The sequence below is a fragment of the Otolemur garnettii genome, unplaced genomic scaffold (genome assembly GCF_000181295.1).
Source record: "Otolemur garnettii isolate 467f Iridium unplaced genomic scaffold, OtoGar3 scaffold00003, whole genome shotgun sequence".
Classification (NCBI taxonomy): Eukaryota; Metazoa; Chordata; class Mammalia; order Primates; family Galagidae; genus Otolemur; species Otolemur garnettii.
Window position 1 is genome coordinate 18,943,234 of NW_003852398.1, and position 17,607 is coordinate 18,960,840.

The window sequence follows — 17,607 nt, forward strand, 5'->3', positions numbered from 1 at the left end:
TGAGCCACTGAGCCCAGCTCCAGAAAAGTTTTATAATTTTTAGTGGAATTGTCATGGATTCCAGACCTGTGGCATCTAAGTTTTTTTTTTTTTTAATAGTATCAAAGTACCTTTTAAAAAAGAAAAAAAAACCCTGAAATCTTTCAAGGATGAAACCATGTTATATAAAAACATGTAAAAATAGTGCTTCCTTGGAATGCATATATTTTCTTCATTGAAATTTTTAATTTGTGAGAACATTGAGGTGGTTCTGATAAAACCAAATGTGACATCTGGATTATTGGTTAGAGTTCTAGTCTTGGATCAGTCTCAGTATTTTGTGTTAGTTGCTGTGTGTCCAGGAGAATTATGATTCAGGCTAAAAACTAGTGGCAGATGAGAACAGAGCTTGAACAGCTTGCCTCTCTGCATCTGTGCAAAAGTGGCTGTAGAAACTGCATAAAGCAAGTTGACTTTTTAAGCAAATATTAATGGTTTCCCAGTGGTCCACAATGTGTGCTTTTTATTATAATTTGTAAGTTAAAGTAAGTAGTACAAACGAAATGCAAATCAAATATCTGTAGAAGATCAGAAATACATTGTCTGAAATCCACTGCTATTCTGTTTCTGGAAGGTGTTGGTCCTGTGATAGCTGGAGTGTTCTCAGCCCTCTTTGTGCTGGCGGTACTGATGCTAATGTGTTATTGCTGCAAACAGAACAACAAACTGGGCCAACTCAAGCCCTTAGCTCTCCCTTCCAAGTTGAGGCAACATTTCAGGTATGATGGGATCCCAGAAGGGACTTGGGTATACTTGTGGATCATGAAGTTCTTAAGCAGTACCTAGAGAAAGTGTTAGGGGTGGTGGGTCTAATTTAAGGAAGATAAATGCAAGGTACACCCCATCCCCTCCCCTGCTGTGATGCTCTGTGACTGAGGCAGACATCACTAGTCGATCTTACTGCACGTACTGTCTACTGAGCCCGGTTGTCACTCCAGAACTCTTCTCAGCAGATTACCCCCAACCAGTTCAGGTTAGAACAGAAAATAAAACCAATTCACCATCTTTTACCTTATTGATTTGTTCCCCATTTTAAAGAGCAGGAAACTGAGATGACAGAGAAGGGATCACTAACTCAAGTCAGTCACAGGGGTGACTGGACATCAAGACAAAGACAAAAGTTTTTTTTTTTAAGTGATTCATTCTTTCAGATGTGGAAGAGGTATTGTCTCTGAGTCCCCTATTACATTATACTTGTTTTGGAAGGGATTTTAAGTCACAAGTCTTTCTGAATCTATGCCTGAGGGAGACTGATTGATGGCCGGTGACATCTTGTGTCCCTTAGAGGGGAAAAGGTGAGGAGAAGATGCTGAGAAAACTCTGCTTTATAGAAGGCCAACTCTCTTTCCTTTTGAGTCCTCTGGTTGCCACAGACAAGTATTCTTCCTTGGGAAGATGTGGTTTGAGAAGACCAGTTCAGCTTCCTCCAGAGCAGACCTGCTGGCTGTGCTTTGGTGAAGGGGAACTTACTCACTGACCCTTGCTGAACACCCCTCCTTCTGACTCCTTGTTTCTAGTTGTCCCTTCAGGGTGTCTCAGAATAGCGGAACTGGTCATGCCAACCCAACTTTCAAGTTGCAGACGCCCCAAGGCAAACGAAAGGTAAGGGCTTGCCCCTCAAACATTGCTGCTTTTCTGTCATCCTTCAGGACCATGCTGGATTTCCTAAGAGCCTTCCACCAGCTCCAAAGCCATGTAGAGATGAGGTGGGCTCTTAGGATTGCTAATAAAAGCCATTTTACTGGCTTGAGAGACAGATCAATTGGTTCCGATGCCCCCTAATGACTTTAAAGTTTTAGCTGACCTCTGACATGCTCGGAAGATTTAACAGGTCAGCCATGTATGATCTCCTCTTGGGCTAAGGTTCTCTCAATGAGGCACACAATGGTGCCCCTGTGTTTTTAAGTGCCCTGAGGATTCCTTATCTCAGGCATTCCTTGTCTTACGCATACAGGTGATCAGCACTCCAGAAACCCTACGGAAACCTTCCCAGCCCCCTCCACGACCCCCTCCAGACTATCTGCACAATGGGTCCCTACCTGCACCATTGTCAGCACACCTGAGCAAGGCTGCTAGGAACTCCCCAGGGCCCGGGTCTCAAGTGGAGAGAAGGGAGTCGTCTAGGAGGCCTCCCCCAAATCGGCCAGTGCCCCCTGCACCAAATTGCATCCTCTCCCAGGTAAGTGGATTCTCAGCAACCCTGGGCTGGGAGCACTGATTTTATGCAATGGATGTCAGTACCTGGAAAGATGGAACTTGTTGGGTCATGAACTGATTACTCCTCCTGTGTTCTGGTGAAAACAGGGGCATACAGCACATTAGAGCAAGGAGTACATGGAAGTAGCCTCCCCAGGAAGCTCGTAAACCACACATTTCCTCCCTGGTTGGCTTATTTTGTGACAAGCCACGAACCATCTTCCCCACCAAATTAACTTCTTTCAGTTCCCTGTGCTCCGTGTCCTCCAGCTCTGCACACACGCTGCTCTTCTGCCCGATAGGCTCCTCTGCCCTTTGCCTGCCGGCTATCACTCATCCTCAGGTTTGCTCTTAGATGCCATTCCTCCCAGGAAGCCTTCCCTGAGGCCTCAAGCCAGAGTTTGCTGCCCCGCACTTCTCTCATCATATTTTACCAAATTGTATCTGTCAGTATTTTCCAGTAATCAGAAAGTCTTACTGAGGGTGGTACCCTGATGCTTCACTCATCTGAGGGGTAGGGGAAGGGCAGAGGCCTCTGGGAGCTGAGAATGGGGTCCAGGCTCTCTGCCCCACCACTGGTGCTCATAGAAGCACAGCCCTCACCTCTGGCCCCTCCCAGCAGTCTGTGCTCTGATGGCTCCAACCACACCTTCTGGCACAAGTTTCCCCAGTGCAGACACTCCTGTGCCTTCTGGAACTGACCTGTGTTTTGGGTGTGACACTTCAAGCAAAACTGCTTTTCTTAGGCATAGTCCAAGGCTTCCACGGGGCTCAGGCTGTCTCTGATCCTAAGGGCTGTGGGGCTGGCGGCAGTTTCTGGAGGGTCCCTGGGACGTGGGGCAGTGGTAGAGCTGGGAGCATCAAGTCTGGTTTCATTCACCTTGTGCAGGGCAAGGGTGGTAGAACTGAGAGCATGGAGTCTGGTTTCATTCGCCTTGTGCAGGGATAAACTATGGAGAGAGGGAGGGGAAGGATTGACAGGGAGAGAGGAAGGAGGAGGGGAAGAAAGCCAGAGGAGGCAGGAGGGGAGAGAAAAGGAGACGGAGCACATTCACGGGCAGGAGCTGTCACAACAAAGTACCACGTGCTAGTGGCTTCAACAATAGCCTCTTATTTTCCTACAGTTCTAGCAGCTGGAAGTCCAAGATCAAGGTGCTGGTAGGACTGGTTTCTCTAGAGGCCTCTCTTCTTGGCATGCAGATGGTCACATTCATGCTGTGTCCTTACATGGCCTTTCTTCCGTGTCATACATCCCTGAGGTTTCTATCTGTGTCCAAATTTCCTCTTCTTAAGAGGACACTAGATTGAATTAGGGCCCATCCTCGTGGCCTCATTTTAATTTGATCACCCTATCACCTTTTAAAGACTTTATCTCTTTAGAGCAGATTCTTGATGTGAGAGCTTCAGTGTGTAACTTTTTTTTTCAAATGGTGAGGGCTGCACAGTTCAGTCCCTAACAGAGAAAGAAGAGGAAAGGAGAATGAGGAGAGAGAAAACAGCCACATAGAGATGAAGTGGCAAAGGGAAAACAGGGGTGCCGGTGGAGAAAGGGGAGCACGTGTCTAGCGAGCAGTCCACACAGATCTTGGTTAGTACAAACCCTCGCTGGAGGCTTGTTAGAGAACATGAGGCTGGCTGCACATCCCGTCACCCTGAGGTGCAGAGCACTAGGACTGGGTCAGAGTGTTGGGACAGCAGGAGTCCTGCTGGGTAGGAGAAGTAGTTTAGGCCCCAGGGTCTACTGGCAGGTGTCCCAAGTTCAGGGGTCCACCCAGCTGGTGGCAGGTGCTCCAGAATACATCTCCTGAGCACAGCTTCTCCTGGGCCCCAGGCCCAAGGGGGAGTTCTTCTGTAAGCAGGCTGTGGGAGGCAGCTGCCCTGAGGGAGACCACAGGGACCAGATCAGGCCAGCCCTCCCCCCCCACCAAGCTGGTCCAAGAAGTGAGTTGCTGCTGCCCTCATTTCTCACTGAGGCTGCTGAGTCAGGACTGAGGAAGGACTCCCCTTCCATTGCTCGGTTTGTGAGTGGAGGTGCCAGGCCTTGAACCAAGTGCCCAGCCAGTTGAGTGAGACACTCCCCACCCCAGGGACAGAAGGCAGTGCCATCCCTCCCAGCAGGGAGAAGGGTGGGTGAGGCTTTATGACCTTTTCCGTTCACCAGGTGGTGGCAAGCAAAGCAGATGCCAGCCTTGCCTCCTGGATCACATTCTGTGCAGAAGAGACTCTGGGATACGTGTCCTGCAGCAGCGATAAGTGCTTGAAAGAGAGGTTCAGGGTGCTCAGGAGATTGTAGCAGGAGACTTGACCTAGCCTAGGAAATCCAGGAAGTCTGCCCTGAGGAGGTGACATTTGAGCTGAGAACATGAAGGAAGAATAGCAGCCTCCTGTGCCCACCAGCAGGCAGGCTCTGTGGTGGGAGAGAGCCTCATGTACTGAAAGAACTTAAGGCCCGTGTGTGAGGGGCTCAAGAAGCTATGAGATGAGGCCAGAGAGTCAAGAGGGCTATGCCGGGCACACACAGCCTTCGTCAGGGCTTTGGTCTGCGTTCCATGGGAAAGGACAGTGTTGGAGCTTGGTGACATGACAACATCTGCCACGTATGAGGCTGCTCTGGGCTGCCTTTAGACAGGGGGCAGGTGTAGTACCTGGGAGGGGCTCATAGATTTTTCTGGGACTGTAAATCTATTTCTTGACCTTGGTGGGTGTCACTCTGTTTACATCGTGATCATTCATCTACTTATATATTTATGACTTGTTCACATTTCTATGTGTACCTTACCTTTCAATTAAAAAAAACAGTTTAAAAATATTGCAGGGATTGCCCTAGTAGCAATGGATGGCCTAGTTAGAAGATGTAGAGGTCATCTTGAGAAAGATGATAAAGCTGGCAGCAGCAAGTAGAGTGAAGACAATGAGGATGTGTAAAAGGAGCAATAGGACTCCGGGATGCAGTGCAGACAGGGCTTAGCAGGGAGGGATGCCACCCTGTCTGGCCTGTGCAGCATGATGGCATGAGATGCCACCACTGGGGGAAGGGAGCTGTGGGCCAGAGTGGTTCAGGGCTGTTTCTACTGGGCAACCCCTGGTGGAGCTGAGCTGCCTCATTATCAGCTGTGACTTGGGACACTGGTAGGCCCAGTGCTAATGTGCTGATAAAGCCTCTGCCCAGGTAATGACCCCCCAGGGCTCACTGTGCTAACAGCTGAGGGAGCACTGCCTTCCCAATTGCACCCTGACACCTGCACCCAGCTGTTGTTTCCCCTGAGAAGATCTCCATTTCGGCTTCCAGCAGCCACTGCAATTTGGCAGCTCTTCTGGGCTGAGGGAGTTGGGGGATTATGTTGTCCCCAGATGGAGCTGAAGAACGTGGCTTTTTGGTCAGGTCGATTCTCTTCCTTGGGCTTTAGGTTCTGTTCTCAGTTTTCTGATTCACAGAAGCTTGCAGAAAAGCTTGGCTGACTGGTCCTGCCTTCTCTGCACGCTTGCCTTTGCCCCCTGTTTATGCTTGTTAGTGACCCTCTCAAGAGAGGAACAAGTGACGGGGAGAAGGCCCTGGGATTCCCATCTGTGCAGCTGGCTTCTCCTTCAACCCCGCCAGCATGGGGCCCTGTGAGTGGCACAGTGTTTTCTTTTCCTCTTAAAAGTCATTTTTTTAGACACGGAAGAAATACATGTTTATTTTTAGAACTTTGACTAGCACATTTATTCAACAAATGTGCGTTAAGCGTCACTGTTCTGGCAGCTTGAGCTATATCAGTGAACGAAACAGATAAGGACCCCGGCCCTGCCTCTCTCCTAGTGGGGGTGGGAAGACAAAAAATAAAAATCAGCCGGTATGAAAAGATGTGGTTTCTTCTTTGTTCAAATTTTCTTTTTATTTGCATAGGCAATATATAAACATGCTCTTGCTAAAAATACTGGCTGTTCACCTGGACCACCCTCCACCCCTCCTACACCCCACCCCAGCATAACCTCTGTTATCAATTTGGTCTGTACCCTTCCTGACCTGTTAGATGGGGGAGCATGGTGACTTGCATTACGTAAACTGTCCTCGGCAGCTAGTACATCAGCTTGTTGCCTTTTTCACCTAACAACCCTCAAACATCAACCCATATCAACCTATTTGATTTTTCAAAAATGCAGCCTCATTTATCACTATAATTTTAGTTATTTCTCTGCGGATGAAAGTTTTGGCTATTTATAGTTTTGCTAGTGTCACAAACAGCTGCGGGGAACATCCCGTTTCATTTTTGTGCACCTGTGCAGATAGTTCTTTAACATGGGTCCTAGGGAGTGGGACGATGAGGTCAGAAAATGGCCATCGCTAATTGTGATAGATACCGAAACCACCTGCTCTCCAGAAAGCCTTCTTCCTGAGCATGTAAACACCAATATGCACACATATGCACGATTTGTTTTCAGTTGAGACCATACACTGTATGCCTTTCTTCATCTGATTTTGACCCCTAAGATATCAGGGGCATTCTCTTTCGGACGGGTCTCTCTGTCCTTCAAGTGAGGCTTACTGGCCAGGCATAGTGGCTCAGCTGTATAATCCTAGCACTTTGGGAGACGGAAGTCAGGAGTTCAACACCAGCGTGAACAAGAGTGAGACCCTGTCTCTAGTAAAAATAGAAAAACTAGACAGGCTTTGAGGCGGGCACTGGTAGTCCCAGGTACTCAGGAGGCTGAGGCAAAGGGACTGCTCAAACCCAGGAGTTGGAGGTTGCTACAAGTTACAATGCCACTGCACTCTACCCAGGGCAGAAGAGTGAGATTCTGTCTCAGAAGAAAACCAAATAAGGTGTACTGCTTTCTCTCCAGGATTTCGCTAGGCCTCGGCCGCCCCAGAAGGCACTCCCGGCAAACCCAGTGCCAGGCCGCAAGACACTCCCCAGGCCGGGCAGTGCCTCCATGCTGAGGCCTCCTGCCACCACCCCTCAGCAGTCCCGGCCTTTGGTACCACCTACTCCAAAGGTGAGTCCACGGACTCCATGGGAGCCCTCAAGGTAAAAGCCCAGTACCAGAGGGCTTTGGGGGGCAAGCGTGGGGCTGACAACACAAACCAGCTCATGTTTCTCATCTCCTGAGCTGAACTTCAAGCCAAGGACAGAAGTTTGCTGTTTCTTAATGCCTGCTTGACTGTCCCTCAGCTTCACCACAGGGTGCTTTGTCTTTATGTGAAAGGGGATGCTTAGGAGCCTGAACCCTGGTGGCTTCCAACCTGCATCTGCTCCTGACCAGCACAGTGACCCTGAGCAAGTCCCTCTCTCCAGCCTTAATTTCCTTGTCTGTAAAAAGCAGCAGTACCCAGCCCCATCAGCTCACTGTGAAGAGCGAGGCTGTGGTTACATAACCCACCTGGGCTGGGGCAGGCTGCGTGCACACAGCCCCTCTGGTGACCTCTTCTCTGTGGCTGACAGACTCTCAGGTTGCCATGCTGGGAGTTGGGTGGGAAAGAGATGAGTGGGGATGCTGGGGACAACCTGAGTTCCCATGTGGTGCTGGGAAGTCTGTGAGCCATGCCGCAACTTTAGGGGTGAAGGGAGCAGGAAGGGATGAGCAGTTAGCTCGAGATGGGGCCCCCACCTCCCCCTTTCTGTAGAGCTGATAGTCTATGTGAGCAGAGGAATCGACGGCTTCTCCAGGAAACCTTTCCTCTGAACAGACGGTCCAGCAGGACAGCTCTCCCACTTGGTCCTGCCAGTCAGTACCGAGCTGATGTCTTTCTCCCTCCCTTCTCTTTCTTTCCACAGTTTCCAGAATACAGATCACAGAGAGCTGGTGGGAAGACTCGCTCGAAAATCTAGACTCCCTAAGGGGTTCCTACTTTTCCTCTGTGGACTCTGGACACCCTAGAGGATCCACGGCCACAGAACCCAAAAGAAGCATGTCTGGCCACCTCTGAGCCCTGCCTGCCCTCCTTCAGAACTGCCACAGCTCAGAGAAGGTTCTCCTTGACCCTGTGCCTCCTCGGCTTCCTCAGAGGCCCAGGGGATCTGTGATCTGCTGGCTTCTGAGGGTGGTTTTGTGCAATATACAGCTCTGGGTAGGGAGGGGAGAGAACGGAGGAGGAGGGGTGGGAGCTTCTTCCCCAACCCCCAGCCCCAAGGGGCCCCTGGAGATGGTCAGGGATGTCTGAGCTGGCGAGCTGGGCCAGTCCTCTTCAGCCCCTTAGGCCAGGACTTGCCTTGCAGAAGTCGTCCTCCCATGTCCTGTGGTGGAGGGTAGGTGTGAACATCCCATTGCCTTTGTCGCCCTCGACAATCCCCCACTGGACAGAGGCTGGCACTTACCCATCCACTTTAGCTTTTAGGGATTGAGGAAGGGACCAGCCGTCCATTGCTGTGTCCCTGCCCAGGGCTGGGTTGAGGCCATGGCTCCTGGCTCTGCGGCTGCATGTGACAAGCCAAGTCCCCTTCCCACCTCCCCACAAACACCCGCGTCCCCTTATTCACACGGGTCACTCTGACTCAGACAGGTACTATTTGTAGGCAGTGTAGACAGCAGGGGAGCACCGAGCTCGGGCCTCCTCTGAGCTGAGATGCCAAAGGTTGCGACTCTCAACTTGCCATAATTTTGGGTTGCTTTTGTTTTTTTCTTCTGCACTTTCCTAGTGCCCCATGCTCTTGTCTTGTCCTTTCCCCTCACACCCCCTCTAATGTGTGGTGCTTTGATGAGTGAACCCCCAGCAGTCCTGACTTTCTGGTGACCAGGTGCTTCTGACCCACAAGTTGGGGTCCTGCCCCAAGGTTGGCCACTGGATTTCCTGCATCGGATCTCAAGAGTACTGGCCAGAGTAGACTCAGGGCTGGCCCTGGGGGGTCATATCTTTATTTTTTATTGTTTTTTGTGACCTCAGTAGAGTGAGGGTCTTCCTCATTACTCCCGGACCTAAATCAAGGTGAGGTTCCTCCGGGGATGGGAGCAGCTGTGGTGAAGGCAGCAGACACCCTACGAAGCCCAGCTATTAACCTAGTGCGTACTCGGGAGCCAGCCTGCGCCAGTGGTCTGGTCACTGACTTGAGGTGGGATATTGATCTCTGAGTGAGAGCAGACCTGTTTCCAACCAAGGGAGCCTCTGCAGCTGAGATCTCTGGAACAGACAGCGACCACTAGCTGTGCTGGAACAGTCAGAGCTGACCCCTAATCTGGCTTTTTGTCTTTCACTTCCTTTTGTTCTCCTTCCCGTTCCCTGACCCTTGCAGAAAGGCAGCTGTGAGCTGGGCTCCAGTGCTCCCATCCTCCTACAGCAGGGAAGGGAGGGCTGTGGTTTTCTGCTAGCTGGGACAATTTTCTCAAAGTAGCTAGAGACATTCTCTGAAAGACTGTCCTCTACCCCAGGAAGGTGCTGGGTGGCTCTCTGGGGGGGAGCTGGTCTGACTTCTACTCCTTTGAGGCTTTCCAGGGGTCTCCCCACCTCTTGCAGTGAGCATTTGTTTGCTCTTGGAAACCTCAATGCAAGGACTAAGGCCACCTGTCACCCAGGGCCTTATTGTTCCCTGCTCATAGTAGGTGCTTCATAGATCTTCTTAGGTTTGTAGATAAATGGGAGACATAGGATGTGCACCTGGGGATAAACCTGGGGTGGATTTAGGAAGATCTCAGGAAAATGAGTTCGTTTCCCTCAGCTGGCTGTGATACTGGTGCCCCTTTCCCCTGGCCTGGGACCTTCTTGCTCCCAGATCCACTCCCCACCTTCCTTGTGGCCTCATTAAGTCAGGGGACAGCTTTCCACTTACATACACTGCCGCATGCCTCCAGGCTGGGCCTAAGAAAAGTGAAGTGAAAATAAACAAAGAACACCCTCAACCTCCAGCCCCTGCCTCACAGATGTTCCTATGGCTTGCCCATTCTTTCTCCCTCACTCCTGGAGGTAGGTGGTTCTAAAGGGCAATGCCACCGCCATTGTGACAGCATGAGCCTTCTGACCCTGCAATCCACCCATAAGAGACCTGTTGTTTTCTTGCTTTTTGTTTTGTTTTGTATTTGTTTTCTCATTATTTTAACACCATCTCCTTCCCATACAATTGTACTGTGAACTGGAAGATGGTGGAGTTTTTTTTTAATTTGATGGAGACTTTTAGCAGCCTGTTCTTATGGCTGTCTCCCTGCTGGTTCTGTGCATGGAGGCTGCCCAGGGAAGACCACCATCATACCGCCCCTCTTCTTTCCCGGGCCCCCTGCTCCTGTGAGGTGTCAAATACAAATACATCTGCACTTAGGGAAGGAGATTCCTTATTCAAAAGGGTGATTGCAAGAAGGGGAAAAAGAACATTACTGAAGGGGGAAGACGGGATTTCTGCAATAGGGAGCACGATCAGACCGACCTACTGCAAAATCACAACCTTCTCAAAGCCCAGGCAGAAAAGGCCTTTTGTCTTTAGAAATAAGAAATAAGCATAGCTAGAGAGAGCCCGTGCAGGGAATGTCTTTGTGCTTGGCCATTTTTTTTAGGGGTGGGTGCAGGGGGAGAAATGGGCTATTTTCTGGCAGCACCTGTAGCTCAGTGAGTGGGGCGCCAGCCACATACACCCAGCCCAGGCCAGTTAAACAATGACAACGGCAACAACAATAAAAATACCTGGGCGTTGTGGTGGGCATCTGTAGTCCCACCAGCTACTTGGGAGGCCAAGACAAGAGAATCACTTAAGCCCAAGAGTTGGAGGTTGCTGTGAACTGTGATGCCACAGCACTCTACCAAGGGTGACATTGTGAGACTCTGTCTCAAAAAAAAAAAAAAAAAAAAAAAAAATAGAATGGGCTATTTTCTGGCTAAAGTTGAGGGCAGGTCAAGGTCCAGGGTCTGGTGGGGAGGAGGGAAGCCTGACTAAAGTTTGGTTTAGTGAGTTAATACCAGTGTAAATATTTATAAAAACTAAATTAGCCTCCTGCCAGTTTTACAACTCTGGAATGTTCTTAAGGGCTTTGGAGCTATCTCTGAAATGTAAAAAGCCCAAGGAAGGTAGCGCCCCTGTTTCCTGGTTTCTCTGGGAGTTTCAGCCTGGGCACAGGACTCCAACTTGTAGGTACCTGCCTGCCATTGGTTCCTTCCAGCCATGTTGCCATCTCCCTATAAAAAAAAAAGCCCTTTTCTGCCTCAGCTCTGAGACGCTTGCAGATTTTCTGGTCAGCGTGTTCTCTGTACTGCAGCCTCCCTTCCCCGCACTGCGACAGCCCCTTTCTATCCTTACAGGCTTTCTTTTGAATATGTTCTCTCCTTACCTACTTCCTAGTTTGTTAAGTGACAGAAGGTAGGAAAGAGTTGCATTTTTAAATCTTAACGGACCAGATCCCAAGTCAGTAATTGTGTTAAATGCATATATAAAGGCTCTGCTGGACACCCAAGCAAATCACGGGAACCCCAACTGGAAAGTCCCCCATCCTGAGGGAAGCCTGGTAATGAGAAATTCTGCAGAATCCACACCCCACGTCCCCAAAGTCACCCTCCGCGCGTCCTCGCACACCATCCACTGTGTGTATGTCTGTGTCTGGGCTCCAGGGCAATGTGAATTTTCTTTTTCTTTTGGAGATTGTTCACAGAAAACAGATCTTCTTCTCTCTTGTCCACCTGTTAATTGTTTACAATATTTGTACATCTATGCAAAATACTTGAATGGGCCATGGTGCCTTTTTTTCCTTGTTTGTATTTAATTAAAATGAATTGTTTGTTATTTGGAATGTTACCTGGTTTGGAAACTCTTTTCTTGAGTGTGTGTGTGTTTTTAATATCCCACTGCTTAGAGCGGCTAGCATATGTGACATGTGGACGCCTCAGAGAGAGCTCCCCACAAAGACCATCATGAGGGTATACCATGGGCCACAGCAAAGCCCTGGGATTTCCCATGACCAGAAGGAGGAGCTGTTTGTTCTTGTACCTGAATACAGACTAGTCTACTTTAATTAGGTCTGGACTAGTTAAAGGCCTTTCATTAATGGCCTGAAAGACCCTGGGATTTTCTGATCCATTTCTTCTCATACTACACAATTACATTTAGAAGACAACCAAGACCCTCTGCTCAGCTCCTCGTCTTCTTGCTGGGATCATACCCTAAAAAGGGAGGGATCTGCCCAAGGTCTCTTGGGCTTGGAGGCAGGCACAGCCAGGTCTGGAGTTGGGTACGCTTTCTGATTCCACATCCCTGTGAGATAACTTAGCTCATATGCATAAGTGCCTCCTAGTCCACAAAAGAATCCCACCCTCATTCTCTCATTTGACCCCTACCTCAATTTTGAAGTTCTCTCACAAAGAGAAAGAGAGAGAAATAATAACCATGATAGCAGGTAACATTTACTGAGTACAACTGGCCTTCTGTATCTGTGGGTTCCACATCATGGGTCCAACCACAGACTGAAATATTTTAAAATAAAAAAAAAATAGTAGAAATTTAAAAATAGACTAAAACAAATATTTACATAGTGTTTATATCGTTTGAGGTATTATAGTAATCTAGAGATGATTTAAAATGTTTCAGAGAGCCCGAGGATCATTCAGGCCCTTACATGGCAGATCTGTATTAAGTTATATGTAAACACACCACTTTATATACGGGACTTGAGCATCTGTGGATTTTGGTATCTGAGAGAGTCCTGGAACCAGTCTCCCATGGATACCAAGGGAAGACACTACTTAACAGACGTGAGCCACCCTGTGCTACTTTTTTGATGAGGATTATGCCATTTAATCCTTGCAAAAACCCTGGGAGGGGGTTCTTGATATCTGATTATGCTCTTCTAACCTCTTATGGTTAAGAGGTTGCCTAAGGACACTAAAGGCATCTAAACTCAAATTCTTTCACTGCTAACATGCCTGCTCATGAAACAGGTCCCCACTTGAACATCCCTGCCTGCTTACCAGGCTACATTGTCTATTGTCGGCCAATCTCTGGGTTGATAGCTATCTCTTGGTCAGCAGAAATCCTTGACCTGGATAGCTAGTAAATACTGACTCTCTACTTACTAGATACAGGAGCTACATAGTTCCAGAACTCTCGGTCTCTTTTCGCTATATAAGTAATACCTAACTCGGAAATGTTGTGATCGTCAATGAAGTTCTCCGTGGAAAACACCCCCTGCACCTGGCACAGGGTACACTCAGGAACTGCTGACTGCATCAGTCCAGAGTTGCTCAGCTTTACATGCTGAGGTTGTTAGGATCATCCTTGCTTTGAGAGCTGGTCTCTAAGAGAGTTTAGGCAAGGAAGAACTGTTTGTAAGGGTATTGTTCCTTCGTTCAATAGGGTTTTTTTTTTTTTTTGAGTGCCAGCTATGTGCTAGGCACTGTAGATTAGCAGTAGATCAAGGTCAACTCTCATGGAGCTTATATTCAGGTGAGGAGAGAACAAGGTCACAAGAAAATGAATGTACAAAGTAATTGTCACAATTGGTGACAAGGTTAGTCTTTTGGAGAGACACATGATGTCTGGTAATTAAGACTGTGGACTCAGAACCTGATATCAACTTGGACACTTTCTGGCTATGTGACCTTGGGCAATTATTAACCTCTCTGAGTCCCTTTCCTCACATATAAAGTGAGGATAAGCCCAGTGTGGTGGCTCATGCCTATAAACTTAGCATTTTGGAAGGCTGAGGCAGGAGGATTGCTTGAGGCCAGGAGTTTGAGACCAGCCTGGGCAACAAAATGAGACCCCCATCTTTACAAAAAATAAAAAAACTAGCAAGGTGCCATTTCCTGTTAGTCCCAGCTACTCCAGAAGCTGAGGCAGGATTGCTTGAGCCCAGGAGTTTGAAGTTTTAAGAAGCTATGATTATGCCACAGCATTCCAGCCTGGGTAACAGAGAAAGACCCTTTCTAAAAAAAAAAAAAAAAGATAAAAAGATACTACATATCTACTAGGAGATTTGTGAGGCGTTACAGGATTCACAGGAGGCACTTAACTGTGCCTGGTGCCTGGTGTGGGCCCCGGCATTAACAAGGGATGAGTCATCATCCACTGGCCCTATTTCAAAAACAACCTTTCCCACTCTATCAAGAGCAGCCACACTCTTTCAGAGACTGAAGACTGTCCTCTCAGAACTAGTGGAAGAAGTTTTAATTGCTCTACATTCAAGGAAGGTCAAGACCCAAGTGTCAAGTAAATGCACTCTGAAGTCTTTATTCTTGACCCTGCAGACCATGCTCTCAGGGCCACACTCTCAGTTCTCAAAAGCCAACATGTTGCATTGATTTTAGTTACCGACAGAAATCCACATTCATTATAAATCTCAGGATTGGAGGCTGGAGGTGGAGGGAGTCAGTCTGGTGGTTGGCTGAGCCTTCGAGCTCCAAGGTCAGCCACAGTTTGCCTGGGCTTGGCTACACCTAGGGCAAGGGATGTTAACACAGGGCACAGTAGGGGAGGCTCTGCACCAACGTGGGGCTGAGGACCCAATCTTCTCTCTTTCCAGATACACTGCCCCCTAACTTCCCTTTCTCATGGTCCTTGTGCCATGGCACACTCATGCACCTGGTACAAGACAGAAAGGGAAGGGAGATCCATCACATCTCCCCCAGCTCCTCTGGTTTTGGGGGGCCCTCTGGCAAAATGTGAGGGGACTAGCAGCAGTGCCCATGGCAGGTGGTATTGTAGGCAATCATGGTATGCTGTCCCAGCATAAGTAGCTCATCAGGGGAGTTGGAGACCCAGAGGCAATGTAAAGTCAACATCCAGATTGTGCCTGTGCCAGTCTGCACTTGGCCATGGAGATTTAAAGCCAATCCTACTGGCCAAGGCTTTAAGGTAGCAGAAGCTACCCCAGGACCCTTCCTCCTAAGCTCCTTGCTAAGCACCAGAGTGAACACAAAAGTTAGTACCTGGTTTCCAGAGAGCTGTGACTGCTTTCTGCTTAATCCCAGCTTTGCTCTTCATCCTTCTCCCCACCTCCTCAAATCATATTTTGACTGACTCCTTGAGAAAAAGTCAAGTGCATTCTGCCCAATCTAGCTCAACAGCCGGACACTTTCCAGAACAGTGCAATTGCTATTCTTTTTCCACAGTAAGGCAGAATGGAACACTGGGTTTGGCCAGCAGTGCTTAGCTTTGCGGCATCTTTTGTTTTGTTTTGAATCCAAAGACACATACATACTGCCTGTGTGTCTCAGGGACTGACCCCTTAGGAAGTGTGTGAAGAGGGCAGGGGGTGGAATGCACTGGGTGGACACTGAGAGGCTGAGCACCAGGCTGGGCTGCTCGGGGAATGGCTGGTTAAAATTTTTCCCTGAGACATCAGGTGGCTTTCACAGTAAAAAGGTCAGAGGAGGTCTTGCTTCTGTCTGAAGGGGAAGTGGCAAAAGCAACAGGACATTTTTATGGTGGTGGTGTCCCTGTCAGCTCTGGGCGGAAGGCATGGCCAACTGCTCTCAGAGCCTCTGGAAGCCAGCTCTTTTTCATTCTTGGGCTAAGAAATGGCAATTCCATCTCAGAAGAACTGTTATGAAAGATTTCCCGATGACTAACCTCAGGGAAGCTCTTAGACTGTGCTACATTCAATGGGTCAAATTCTTCTATCATCTTCCCAGCAGCAGAGAGATGGCACTGAGGGAACAAGTGAGAAAGGAGGCCCAGGGGACCTGCTGGCACCAACGTAAACTAGAGTATTTGGTCACTGAGGCTGTTTCCAGAAAGTTCTGCCACCACCACTCTCTGGGTAGAGATCTTTCTCCCGGAAACAGAGATGAGGTATAAATGAACATCTCAAGAAACGAGAGCCTGTTGATAACCAGCTGGTTGTGCTGAAAACCACCTGGTGCTTTCTAAATTGAGCGGTCAGGTTGTACTGACAGGCTCATCCTTCTCGCTCACGCATTCCAAGCGTTAAGAACGGATTGTAAATACTTTGGGCTTCTCTTCTGGTGATGGGGTACTGGTAAGTTCTATATTGTCCACAAGGACACTTTTGTCTTGCAGGCTAATGACAGTAGGCTCCGGCGTAGGAGTTGAGGGAGGGTTTTTGTGCATGCGAGGCAAGCTGGCCCAGCTGATGCCCAGGTCTTTGAAAGCATGAAGCATGAACACACCCAGGATGATGGTGACAAAGCCAGAGATGGTGCCCAGGACGTCCACAGTCGACATGCTGTGCCACTCCTTGAAGAGGATGATGGAAGTGGTAACCACCACCGTGGTGAAGAACACGTAGTAGATGGGGAACACCAGGGAGGTATTGAAAACGTCCAGTGCCTTGTTGAGGAAGTTGACCTGAGTGCTGAGGGAAAGCGCCAGGATGAGGGACAGGATGTAAGGGAGGGGGTGCCGCACAACTGGCAACCCCTGGAAGAAGTTCTTAATGGTGATGCCCAGACCCTTGACAGCGGACACGGAGAAGGACCCAATCACAGAGCAAATGATGATGTAAATGAGGATATTCCTTTGCCCGTAACGCGGGGCGATGACAAAGATGAGGATGAGGCAGAACACCAGCATAAGCACAGCAAACACGATGAACCCTTCGGGAGGGGAGGAGGCAGTCAGCATCTAGTGCCCAGACCGTGGCAGGGGGAGGGAACATCAAGATCACAGGCTCTACAGTCACGCAATCATGGGTCCTAGTCCCAGCTTCATAAATTTATTAATAACTTCGGTAAGTTGTTCAACCCCAAGACCTGTTACCTCTTTATATATTTTTTATTTTTATTTATTTTTGAGACAGAGTCTCACTTTGTCACCCTTGGTTGAGTGCCATGGCATCATAGCTGACAGCAACCTCAAACTCTTGGGCACAAGTAATTCACTTGCCTCAGCTTCCCAAGTAGCTGGGACTATAGGTGCCTTCCACAACGCCCAGCTATGTTACCTCTTTTTAAAAGAAAACCAACAATAGGATCTTCCTCATAGTGCTAGTTTGTGTGATTCAATGAGATAATGTCTATAAAGTTTTTAGAGCTGTGCTTGGCAGAAAATAAGCACTTAATCAATGGTATCTGTAATGTACCAGCCCAGAAGGCCTATGTCCCAGCCCCGCAGCCCTCCTCTTCTGGACTGCCTTCCCCTGTAGGTGGCAGCATCTGAGATGGGCGGAACCCAATCAGACCTCCCTCGGGATTCATCCCCCAGGGTTCTGTTTCCCAGCTGGTGGGAGCCTACCTGTGTCTTTCATCTTGGAAGCCATCTCCATGACGGTGGTGATCTTCTCCTCCTCAGGAGCATGTATCACCATCACCGTGCTGCCGGCCACACAAATCACACAGCCCAGCTTGCCCAGCAGATTCAGGGTCTCTCCCAGAAAGTAGGAGGAGAGGATGGCACTGCACACGGACATGGCAGAAAGGGATCAGAGCAGCCCTGCCTGTCCCTGTGTCCCAAAGACAAATGGGGGCTGAGTAAGCACTCACCGAGAACAGAACTCACTACTTGCTCACATGGAAGCTCTTCTAGA

At 48.9% G+C, this 17,607-nt stretch overlaps 2 protein-coding genes across 2 annotated transcripts in view; one reads left to right on the forward strand and one right to left on the reverse strand.

Moving 5' to 3' along the window:
- The window catches only part of ADAM19 (ADAM metallopeptidase domain 19), an 84,980-nt gene extending 76,813 nt beyond the window's left edge, over nucleotides 1–8,167 (forward strand). The window contains exons 19-23 of the mRNA XM_023516678.1: nucleotides 614–758; nucleotides 1,557–1,641; nucleotides 1,994–2,218; nucleotides 7,060–7,212; nucleotides 7,992–8,167. Of these exons, the coding sequence (XP_023372446.1) occupies nucleotides 614–758; nucleotides 1,557–1,641; nucleotides 1,994–2,218; nucleotides 7,060–7,212; nucleotides 7,992–8,045 (662 nt within the window). The 3' untranslated portion in view covers nucleotides 8,046–8,167. The remainder of the gene's footprint in view (nucleotides 1–613; nucleotides 759–1,556; nucleotides 1,642–1,993; nucleotides 2,219–7,059; nucleotides 7,213–7,991) is intronic.
- Nucleotides 8,168–14,326: 6,159 nt separating this feature from the next.
- The window catches only part of NIPAL4 (NIPA like domain containing 4), a 15,350-nt gene continuing 12,069 nt past the window's right edge, over nucleotides 14,327–17,607 (reverse strand). Inside the window, exons 5-6 of the mRNA XM_023516574.1 lie at nucleotides 17,316–17,476; nucleotides 14,327–16,678 (exon numbers count right to left, since the gene is read on the reverse strand). Of these exons, the coding sequence (XP_023372342.1) occupies nucleotides 16,050–16,678; nucleotides 17,316–17,476 (790 nt within the window). The 3' untranslated portion in view covers nucleotides 14,327–16,049. The remainder of the gene's footprint in view (nucleotides 16,679–17,315; nucleotides 17,477–17,607) is intronic.